Source organism: Cydia fagiglandana, chromosome 20, assembly GCF_963556715.1.
Source record: "Cydia fagiglandana chromosome 20, ilCydFagi1.1, whole genome shotgun sequence".
NCBI classification, from domain to species: domain Eukaryota; kingdom Metazoa; phylum Arthropoda; class Insecta; order Lepidoptera; family Tortricidae; genus Cydia; species Cydia fagiglandana.
Window position 1 is genome coordinate 12,615,116 of NC_085951.1, and position 12,422 is coordinate 12,627,537.

The 12,422-nt window shown below is 36.0% G+C and overlaps 1 protein-coding gene across 1 annotated transcript in view; it reads right to left on the reverse strand.

Moving 5' to 3' along the window:
• The window catches only part of LOC134674457 (fatty acid synthase-like), a 71,144-nt gene extending 58,963 nt beyond the window's left edge, over positions 1-12,181 (reverse strand). Inside the window, exons 1-3 of the mRNA XM_063532531.1 lie at positions 12,088-12,181; positions 7,609-7,761; positions 6,261-6,453 (exon numbers count right to left, since the gene is read on the reverse strand). Coding sequence (XP_063388601.1) covers positions 6,261-6,453; positions 7,609-7,761 — 346 coding nt within the window. The 5' untranslated portion in view covers positions 12,088-12,181. The remainder of the gene's footprint in view (positions 1-6,260; positions 6,454-7,608; positions 7,762-12,087) is intronic.
• Between the last annotated feature and the right edge of the window lie 241 nt (positions 12,182-12,422).

Genomic DNA, 12,422 nt, shown 5'->3' on the forward strand with positions numbered 1-12,422 from the left:
ATACTATTGTTTTTTTTGCAAATTAGTCTTTATTGCACTGACAAAATATTTAATTACATAAATTACTAAAAGACATAAACAGGTATATAAAACTAAAACTAACTACAATTAAAATAACTAAAACTAAAAATTAAAAATACCTATCAAAATTTGGTGCCTTCGGGAGTGTGCCCAACACGCAGGCTGCGTTCCCGCGCTGGATTGTTATTGTATTTCAGCGAGGCATAATAAAAACAAATGTTACGAAAATATATCCAAAATAACCCTTTAACTCGCTGTAGTACCCTGCCTATTTCTGCATCTTTAGATATTTAAATAAAAGTAGACAAAATCTACCCTCAAATGGCTGAAGCCAGTTGAGGTTAGATGAAAACATTACACGATCAAATAATTTAGGTTAAAGTCAGGTCGTTCGGTGACTGATCCAGGCGGTTTTGTATTTGGTTGGTTAACCAATAAATGTTATAACTAACCAAAAATGTAAAAATTGTTTGTTTACTTTTATTTAAATACCTAAAGATAGTAAAGATACAGAGTATAACTCACACCAAACCCCGTTATCAAACTCGCAATTCATTGAAAATCAGGGTTGGGATTGCAATAATTACATATCTACTGTACATATATAGGGAGCCCTAACTTCACCGTTGGTGCCCAACTTTGCCCAAGAAAAATATAAAAATATATATACATATATTTTTTATTACAGTCGTTTTAACCTTTAAACTGCCCATAACATTCACTTCAACCAAAGTAAAACCTTACAAAAAGACGTAAATTGAAATATTTTCAATTGCTTCGCAAGACAATAACGAAACCATTCTCGAACCCATTCACCCGTTCGTTCCATTCGTTCAGGGGGCACTAAATTAGACCGCAAACGACACTTTAATTGGGCCAGTTCAGGGTTCCGTACATTAGTTACGGAACCCTTCTTACGGAACGCTGAACCCTGCATTTCTGCTTTTGCCTTTTTACCTGTTTGCGGTTAGTGGCAATTCTTTTAATAGTGCTTTCAAGGAACCAGTTTAGTTTAACTACAGTGGAACCTGGATAATTGCAATCTCAAGGGACCGGCCATTTTTTGTCAATTAACCAGGTTTTTCATTTAAGCAGGTCGTGTCAATTAACGAGGTTCAAAAAATCGTTGTGTCAATTATAGAGGTTTTCATTAATAGAGGTTGCGTTCTGACATATTTCTTTTATAGAGGTGCAAATAACCATTGAAAGTAGATTTCCACTCTTACGTTCTGGGTTTCTAGTGTATAAAAAGCTATATATATACCTATATATAGCTTCTGTCAATACTTGCACTTTTACACTACATTAATTACTACTTCATTTTCTTATTAATCATTTGGGTTTAAAAAATTCAATTGAATTTTAGAAGAAAGTTTTATTAGAATGTAAAAAGCATACTTTGTTTATGATTTTAACAAAACTATTTCACCTACTACAGGCTGTGATAGATACCCAATAAATAAATTGAATTCTGGATGAAGATATAAATAAAATGATCGATCATTGCTATTAAAATATTGTTTCTGCTGTCTACAACTACATTATTTCAATTACAGAGGTAATAAGTAAGATTCGTTTCAATAATAGAGGTAAAAAAAGAGCAAGAATAACGGTTTTTTTTAACACAATGTCAATTATAGAGGTCTTAGTTGCGATGTGGTCAATTACAGAGGCAAAATTACGAAAAGCACTAAAATCTAAATTGCAATTATAGAGGTTCCAAAATTTCAATTATAGAGGCCTTTTGGTCTCAAGGGACCGGGACCGGACTTTTGGTTGCAATTATTGAGGTTTTCCATTTATCCAGGTGCCAATTAACCAGGTTTCACTGTAACTATCTTTTAATACAATGTTCATAGCTAATGTAAAAGTACACATAAGCAATTAAATTATTGTATAGTAATCGGATACAAATTTAAGATTAATAAATCAATTACAATTTAATTTATTGTTAAGTTTAGTTCAAAATAAATTCAATTGTATTTTCTAATACCATTGATTCAAATTTAACTACCAATGGACACTAGACACTATAGTTCGTTTTTCTTAGCATTAGAAAGAACTTGCAAGAAGGTAAGCGATCTTAACATGTCTTTTCATTGAAAAACGCTTTTTAAAAATCATAAACGATTACTTATGAAAGCAGAAAAATATAAATGATCGTATTAGATTCATAATTGTTACATATTTGCCGTAATTTATTTTTAAAATGTGTTTTTCAATTAAAAGACACATCAAGATTGTTTATCTTATTTCTAATGCTAAAAAAAACGAACTATACATAGAACTCCGGCTATAGATATAGATAAAAAAAATGTCACCCGTTGTCTTTGTAAAACTTTGCAGTTTCTATGTAAATATTTTAAACGGAAACTCACAGGACTTTACTTGAAAAATCCTATATTTTTGAAAGCCTGCAAAAAAGGCTACCACGTTACCCGTAAAATAATTTGCGTAGGAAAAAAGCAAGGACGAAATGTCGGGATTTTTTAGGATTTCATAAAAAAACCTTAATGGGTGGGCGATGAAATTTTACAACGGGCTCGACACGCGAGGATCGCTATATTATTTGAAATAACTGAGTTAGCTTTTATTTGTATGAGCACCGAATAATAACATGTCAGAATAAATAAATTCAAATTTAATAAACCAGCCTAGTGCATGTTGTACAGTCAACAACAGAGCTATGAATACAGGCAAAGTGTCAAAAATATGTATATGTCGCAGTAAGATAGATATAGCCGTTATATAGTTATAACCCTAGGGATATAATTATATGACGTAACATAGTTATACGAAAGCGATTCATTACTATCTTACTAGGTATATAACTATAATACGGCTTTAGTTTAGTGATATAGTTATATTACTGGATTAAGTTTAGTGAAATAATTGTAAGTAGGAGTGCAGCGGTGCGGCGGAGGTATAGTTATATCCCTAGGGATATAGTTATATGCCGTATAGTACGTAACTACGTATTATAATCATATTCCTAGTAAGATAGTAATTGTAGGTATTAGGAGTGCGGCAGTGCGGCGGAGGTTTAGTTATATCCCTAGGGATAATTATATAGTTATATGCCGTATTATAATCATATTCCTAGTAAAATAACTATTATATATATTTTCATGCTGCTATTTTTAAGGGTTTATGAGGCATTGCGATCGATTCACGAAAGCTGGCGCGAGATTTGACAGAATTTCAATGAAAATAGCTGTCACTCAGTAGAAATCTCGCGCCAGCTTTCGTGAATCGACCTGTACTTTTACGTAATATTGCTAAAAAGTATTATACGGCATATAACTATATCCCTAGGGATATAACTATACCTCCGCCGCACCGCTGCACTCCTACCTACAATCATTTCACTAAACTTAATCCAGTAATATAACTATATAACTAAACTTAATCCAGTAATATAACTATATCACTAAACTAAAGCCGTATTATAGTTATATACCTAGTAAGATAGTTATGAATCGCTTTCGTATAACTATGTTACGTCATATAATTATATCCCTAGGGTTATAACTATATAACGGCAATATCTATCTTACTGCGACATATATATTGCCTGTACATTAAGGTCGTGTATACATATTTTTGGCACTTTGCCTGTATTCATAGCTCTGCTGTTGACTGTACAACGCATATTAATGGAGGATTCTGTGCTCCTAAATGGTTCAACCGATTATTTTTGAAATCATTTTCGTTGAAGGTATTTTATAAAACTTTATTTAATTTACCTATGACTTATCGATAACAGATTTACCGATGTTTCATTTTCTCTAACATTCGTTTTTGCCACAAAAACTTCTGTCTGTATGTTTATAACCTAAAAACCCCAAATCTCGCAAAATTGTATTGAAATGACAGGTGTCATCCTACCCTTCAAGTTTGAAAAACATCGTAATGTGTACAAGTACAAATTAAATTCAAGTTTTGAACTCATATAGAAATAAAAGAAAGTTCCAAATTCAAAAGCGCAAAAATTTACTTGGGTCTTACGAGGTTATAGCAATTGTACCTTTTAATTCCTTGGACGGCTGATCTGACCGCACATCAAAAACTTTTAAACACATCTCGTACAATTCAATTATAAAAGTTGGTTCAACATGGCTTCCAATCATATTAATTCGGGGCTTACTCTGATTAAGCTCACACAGTAAGTTGAACATCACTTCATTTCTAAAACGACGTAACATTACCTTTTTACATATCAACATGCACTATTTTGAATAAACATGGCAGAATTATTTAAATTCTGGGCTTCTTAGCTATGTATTGAAATATAAACCTTATGTGGGAGACGCAAGATTGTTTTTGCAATTTAAGTGATGCTTGAGCAGTGCAGATGAAATGAAGCGTGGTTGGTATTTTAACCACTAAAGCTGATTACTAGTTAATTAATTAAATAGGTATATCTAATTTCTGCTCGTAGTGAATACAGAGTATAACCAACTAGCTTTTGTCTCGGTGGTGGTATGATGATGATGGTATTGACGGATAAAAACTATCCAGTGTTCTTTCTCAGGCCTCAAACTATCTCCATAACAAATTTCATCTTAATCGGTTCTGCAGTTTAAGCGTTACTTTCGCATTTACAAAAGTAGCACCTATGGATAATCACTACATTTACAAAACAAAATCCCCCATCGCGTCTGTCTGTTTTTTCGCGATAAACTCAAAAACTACTGAACGGATTTTCATGCAGTTTTCACCTATCAATAGAGCAATTATTGAGGAAGGTTTAGGTGTATAATTTGTTAACCCGTGCGAAGCCGGGGCGGGTCACTAGTAAATAATAAAGTAAAAATTAAATTAGTTAGGTATGAATATGCTTATGCAAGTAATATAGGAAATAAAATGTTCTTAAACCGAATATCAACCGTTTCGGTACAATGCAAAATATTGACATGACAATCCAGAGGAAATTGGGGCGGAAACTAACAAGAAATCCAATAGAACCGTACAAATCCGGATACACTTCAACATCTTTACTGGTAAACAGGAAGTGTGTACAGTCAGTATCAAAAGTCACGAATCGGATTACACGTCAAAAGTATCTATACTGATAGAGATATTATAAATAAACATTATATAAATGAGCATTTCGAATGTATGGATTTTGCTATTACTTCTCGTAAAAATAAAACTGATTTGGAAATAATTACCCAAACATATGGACAAACTTGTGGGAGAACACAAAAAAAAACAATAATACATATATTATTGTTTTTTTTTGTGTTTAGAAGAGGAATAGCGGCAGTATTTGATATTTAAGTAGTATTTTATGGACTTGGTTAAAATAACTCCTGCTCTGAAAACAGATATTTTCTTTCTAAAGATAGTTTACAAGGTCTAAATAGGTTAATTCATCTTTGTTACCCTTACATACCCTAATACGTCGTTTAAATGACAAATATTTAAATATGATTTCAATAAGAACATATAATTGATCCTAAAAAAGTTTAAGAATAAACGGGTCGCCATCTTATTATTATTCAGAGCCCACTGCGTCCCACAGCTGGGCAGAGGCCTCCCCACTTTTTTTCCAGTCGTATCTGTTTAGTGCTATATCTGGCCAGCCTCTCAAGAAGGAGTCCAAGTTATCCCGCCATCGCCGACGAGGCCTAACGGCTCCCCGGTTAGACTCGAGGGGCTCCCACCTTGTGGTTAACCGTTTCGGTGCGGATGGCACGACAGGCGTGCCATCATATTCTATGGCGTAAGGCACGCCTGTCGTGTCATGTGAATAATTTTTTGTTCCCCGCCACAGCCAAAAGTTTTCGAAAATGGAAGACGCAAGGAAACAGTTAACTTGTCCACAAGGGTCCGGCATTCGGCAGACATGACCAGCCCAGTCCCATTTTAACTTAGCCGCTTTCCGAGCTACGTCTATTATTCGAGTCTTGGAGCGCCATCTTAGGGCTCGATTCGGAAAATGAATTAGATTTCTACTAGACTTCAACAAGTTACGATATGGATGGAAGTTATGATATGGATAATTTAAAGATATTTGTAAGATAGATATGTCAAATTTGACGTTTCCGCGATTCTGGAGGTCCTCTTGAACGATTTCGACAAGTTATGACTTAGATATCCAAGTCACATTTAGTTGATAGCTAATGTAGATCTAGTTGATCTCTAAATCGTCTCTAGATCTTGTGATTATCTCGAAATCCGAATAGGCCTGTTATACGTCATTTTATAAAGTTTGTAATAGTAAAAAAACTCACCAGCATCAATAACAGCTTCATACGCCTTCTCCAGCAAGATCCTGCACATGGGATCCATGGTGTGGGCCTGCTTGTAGTGGACCCCGAAGAACGAGGCATCGAACTTGTTGACGTGGTTGATCTTGCCTGTGCGCTGCGGGATTTCCGGGTGGGCTAGCTTCCAACGGCGGGGGTCGCCTGAGATCAGATCCACCTGGGGGTGAAAAAGAAGCAATGGTATGAGTATATTGTGGAGAGTATTCCAGAAAAGTGTCGGGATTTGGTATGATAAGGTTTGATAGGCAAGCGCTGATGGCCTAGCGGTAAGAGCGTGCGACTTTCAATTGTTGATTACATCAACGGTGGATAATATCATTTGGTACAACCAAAACTCAAATCTAAACTAAGTGTGGATCGGTTTGGTTTGCTTGTCACCCTAACTGTGGATTGTTAATGTTAAATTTTGACATTGTACGTATTCGAGAAGTTATGATTTTTCCCACATCAATGGGAGATCAACACGATACGTCAAACGTCGCTTGTCGAATAGGGGTCCTGTTGCTTTTCGGTGAAGGAAAACATCGTAAACCGGACTAATCCCAATAAGGCCTGGTTTCCCCTCTGGGTTGGAAGGTCAGATGGCAGTCGCTTTCGTAAAAACTAGTGCTTACGTCAAATCATGGGATTAGTTGTCAAGCGGACCCCAGACTCCCATGAACTGTGGCAAAATGCCGAGATAACGTGAGGAAGAATTTAAATTAATCGGTACCTATATAATACAGATTTCTACAGGTTGTTAAAGTAGCTGCCTTACGCGTCACGTCACGGACAAAGTAAACCTTGTTGTGGACCCCTGAATAAGTTCTTCTGCAGGTCCACAACGGAGTCTGAATGCGGAAAATTTCCGGACACTCCAGTAATAAGTGCCGATGTTAGCCACATACCTTGTTAACAAATTCTCCTGAAGTTCCACACCGGAATCCGGAAAGGAAATGAGTCCGGATAGTATCTGGGAACTCCAGTAATGAGGGCCTCTTCGCCTGGAGGAGGGTGCGACATCCGATTTTAGCCACATACCTTGTTAAACAAGTTCTCTTGCAGATCTACAATGGAGTCTGAATCCGGAAAATATCCGGACACTACGTAATGGGCGTCCTAGGTATCGCTGATGCGATGAGGTCGTGAAAGATCTGAACGAGCTCGGTGCCGTCGATTGGACAGAAACGGCGCTAGACAGAGAAGCATGGCGTTCCTTAGTGTCAGAGGCCAAGATCCACTTCGGGTCGCTGTGCCACGGCAGTAAGTAAGTAAGTACGTAATGAGGATCATCGCCGGAGGGAAGGTGCGACAGAATATGCTAGCCACATACCTTGTTAAACAAATTCTCCTGCAGTTCCACAACGGAATCTGAGTCCGGAAAATATCCGGACACTCCTGTAATAAGGACCTCATCGCCGGGGGGAGGGTGCGACAGCCGATGTCCGGACTCAAGGCGATCTTCGACTTTGGTGGTCGGCGCCATCTGTGGATTAAAATCAGAAAGGATTGGTAAAGCACATTATTGAAATAATCTCAATAACTATTATTAAATAAAATGAGTAGATAAACAATCCGCAGGAAAAATCGTGTGTCAAGTATGTTGAAAATATATAAATATAGTAGCTGTGACCGCGATTGTGATGCCCGTCTAGCGAGGACAATTCGAGTTTTAGTTATGCGATTTGATTCCAATACGGTACTAATCCGTCATTGTCAAAAAAACGTTTTTGGTTGAAGAAATACAACTCGCATTGACCCGAAAAGATGTGCACGCGTCTGTGCACCGTGTTACTTCCCTCACATCAACTCAAAATACCTCAAACTACTTACTCCTTCTGTTTGTAATATTGTTGAACCAACAAAAATTAAATCAATAACAAACGTAATTACACAATGGAATATGCACACCAGTAATCAATGTAGATGTAATCGAATAATTAAAATATGTTCGCGTTTTTTAACCCTGAGGTCGTATATAACGTAAGTTTAATTGCTAGGAACGAAAATGTAATTTAGTCCTTACTGCTATCAATTAAAGTACAATTTTGATTGGATTGATTTGCTTATGGCAGTTAAATATGGACATAGAATTTGAATTCATTTAAAAACCTATGAACTTACTTTTACAAGTAACATAATTCAAAATTACAGTGTATAAAACCTATAGAAATATAAAAAGCTGTTGGATCTCCAAATAATAATAAATAATACCAGGGGCCCATTTCTCGAACGATGTTAGACTAATATTATTAATCCACGAACTGTCAAATCGTATGGGTTGCCATGGCAACACAACACTAATAATATTAGACTAATACCATTTGAGAAATGGGCCCCTGGCACCTCGCGCCATAGCAGAGGACGCTGGTTCCATTCCAGCCTGGGGCACAAGAGCCCTTGGTCACTTTTTTTAGTATATGACATTATTTCAGCTTATAATTTGTATACCTAGTATTGTTTGTACTTGAAATAAAAACTAAATTATTTTCTGAAACTTTTTAATTTGTTCTAATACTTCTAATGGAATTATAATAAGTGTTTTTATTTTGATCGATAACAGCGGACAATCATTAAGCTACACGTCAATGACCTTCGACGTCAAATCCATTTAAATAATTAAAATTCCTTGGTTTTATTTAACTCGTATAAAAACAATCTCTAGACCTATACATTATTAATTTATTTACCAAATGCTATTTCAGACGTGTGACGACTGCCTTTTTAGAACTTCCATTCTATTTTCATGTAAATTATTCATTTCCTTTAGTTTATAATCTGTTTAATATTTGAGTTCAAACATATTTTATAAAACTGCAAAATGATGGAAAAATTGTTACTGTTACTTTAAAGATTGCACTTTAAATCCTGCCATCACAACTGTATTTTAAATGACTTGATTTTATAGTTATTAGGCATTCCCCAAACAACTAAAGCTAATTTTTGATATGGACAATCTACGCAAAAGCTTTCCATAAGCAAAAAGCTACTTACCCAACGTGATATTGCAAAAAAATAGCACAACTATATCAAGATTTTTATAAGAATATCAACTCTAAAGTCTCTCTCATAAGTGATACAATCGAATAAACTACGAATGTGTTTTATGTCATACATATTTTTTTACAAAAAGGTGCAAAGTGTCTCGAAAATAAAGGCTTTCAGGCTACCTACGAAAAGAAGAAACGGCAAGAACGTTTGTATTCAAAGGCTGGAAGGCACTTTTAGATTACGAGCGTGGGACAAAGGCATTTTCAGACTAAGGTGCACAAAAGTGCCCTGAAAGTGCCTCAGCTATATTCATTTTAATGATCTCATAGACACAACAACGTAAAGAGAGACCGAAGCCCTCTTACGCATATACATACAACGCGTCTGGCCAACTCTATTGTAACACCTGCAGAAGAGTCTTTAAGACCAAGTTCGGCCTGGCCAGCCGTATTCGGGCCCCTAACAGGCGTAATCCGTAATTGCTGAGGTCGCCGTCATCGAAATCGATGAGGACTATATATATAGCTATGTACGGTGACCTGCAAAATTGCATGGACACACTATGAATTCATTCATAATTAATAAAGTGGTTTTTATTTTAATATTGCCGTTGTAAGACTTGTAAGTGTTATGAAAAAGCATTAGGCATGTGTAAAACCTGATTACAACACCGCGCGTTTTCCATTTTAGCTTTATAATTATAAAATCTCTCACATATCTAGTGCTTTTATGATTTTTACGGGCCGGTACAGACGGACTATAACCCGACTGGAACTTGTAGGTTGCAGTTGGCGTGCAGTTCCCATACAAATTGCAGTCGGTTTGCAGTCCATCTGTATCGGCACTAGAGTCTGTGCGGAAAGAGAAGAGTTGTGGAATGTATTGAGCCCCATACATTCCACGACTCTTCTCTTTCCGCACAGACTCTAAACGTAAAATCCAACGTTCCTGACCGATGTCATATTAAAATGTTAATTTTTAATAACGCCATCTAGTTTTAAGATTATTAACATTTGCTTAGGACTCAAAATGCTTCATGATGTAAATCTATTTTTATTTCTAGCTGTATCTGCGGTCAGTCAAGCCCAATTTTACGTTTTGAAATTACAAATAGCAGTATGATGGCAATTTCATGCACAAATAACTAAAATGTAAACTTATTTTTACATTTTAGTTATTTTTTGAACCTTAGATTAAATATTATTATTTATTAGTATTATTTAATTATTATTTAAATATTATTATTTAATCGAAGGTGCAGAGGGGATTTCCATTGCGGGATAATTTCAACTAATCGAAATATCTCGAGTGCCATGTATGTTCAAATAGAGAAAAAAATGTCTAGTGTTGTTACTTGTAGTAGGTAGTTGTATTTTATTTAGTTAATAATGTAAAACATGGAAGATATTTCGATTACCCCGCAGTCGAAATTGCCCCCCTGCACCTTACAACATTTACGATCCGGTGGCGTTGTACAGTCGCCATCAGATATATCCCATCAGCCAACGTGCTCACAAATATCTGAACACGCCTCTATTGTCAAGGCGTTAGAGAGCGGGTTCAGATATTTTTGAGCACCTCGGCCGCTCTGATATATCTGATGGCGACTGTACAAACAGCAACACTCCTAACTGTCCATAGGTGGACCTTATGCCTTTTGTAATAAGGTTTACGAACTGTCAGTTAACAGTGTGGGCTATGGTATAGGGGCTGTCAGCCCTCTACATATTTACTAGACTCTGTAAGTATTAAAACTATGATCCAATTATAATTAAGTACTCCATAACAAGCCTCCGAAGGAGAAATCGCTACAACTTTCAACCCTGTTTTCACTCCCTTAGGGGCTAATCCATTCTTGACTAAAATTGCTCTCCTACGCCCAATAGCGGTGTCTCAAAAACAAATGATGTTGAAAATGGAATTATCAGATAAAGAATGTAAGGTATAAGTTTGCATTATGTACACTGAGAGAAAAATCATCACCAGGAATTAAAAAACAGTTCTGTACTGGGGGAAAAATGAAGTTTTAGTAATAATTATGGACGTTTCACTATTTCTGTAAAGTTTATTTATTTCTACAAACAGCTCAGTAATCCCAAATATAATTTCAACAAACAGATAATAGAAATTGCAAGAACTAATAGAAATTGCAAAAGTCAATTTGATCCTATTAGTTAACTCTCCTTGTCGCCGGATTAAGTTTATTTTTGTAATTCTAAGTGTATTTTTGTTGTACTTTTCTCTCAGTGTACTTCAATGTATTTTGAACCATTTTAAATTGGAACAGAGTTGTTCTTCTTCTAGTTCAAAAGAATTTCAACGAAACTAGGTTATTTAACCATTTTTGTATGCTGGGCCCCTATTCGACAAGCGACGTTTGACGTATCGTGTTGATCTCCCGTTGATGTGGGAAAAATCATAAGTTCTCGAATACGTACAATGTCAAAATTTGAAATTAACAATCCACAGTTAGGGTGACAAGCAAACCAAACCGAACCACCCTTAGTTTAGAGTTGAGTCTAGGTTATACCAAATTATATTATCCACTGTTGATGGAATCAACACTCAGTATGCAATAAAATCAACTGTTGATTAGACGTGGATGCGAAATCTGACAGTTGCACATGTCGAATTTGATCCCTGGACCTTAGGAGGGTATAATACTGTCGGTATTATACTATACAACGTCAAGAGTCAGTCAACAATTGACGGTAGGATCTTAAAATCAACCTCTTAAGGGATGAAAATGGGGTTGAATTTGTAACGACTACCCGGCGGCTTTTATAAACCAGAACTCCTTAAAGCTAAATATAGAACCAACCTTATAAAATCACAAAAAACTTTCACAGAACTGAACTGGAATTGAACCTTGGACGTGGACACCGGCAGGCACCCACTACGAGTCTGACTCTTGGTAACGCCCGACGATGTTTATAAAACGGACAATTAAAAAAGATTTGCATACAGGGTGATTTGTAAACAATGCCGTTGGAATAGTCACATAGTTCATTGGCTGTTGGTAGTCGGGGAATCGCTTTTTGAGCCGAGTTTTATTTTGCTGTCGACTTGTTTCCATCATTTTGATAAAATTTGGTGGATAGATTCTCTATTAAGGGTATGGTATCAAAACTAAACTGAAAATCGTAATACAAGAGC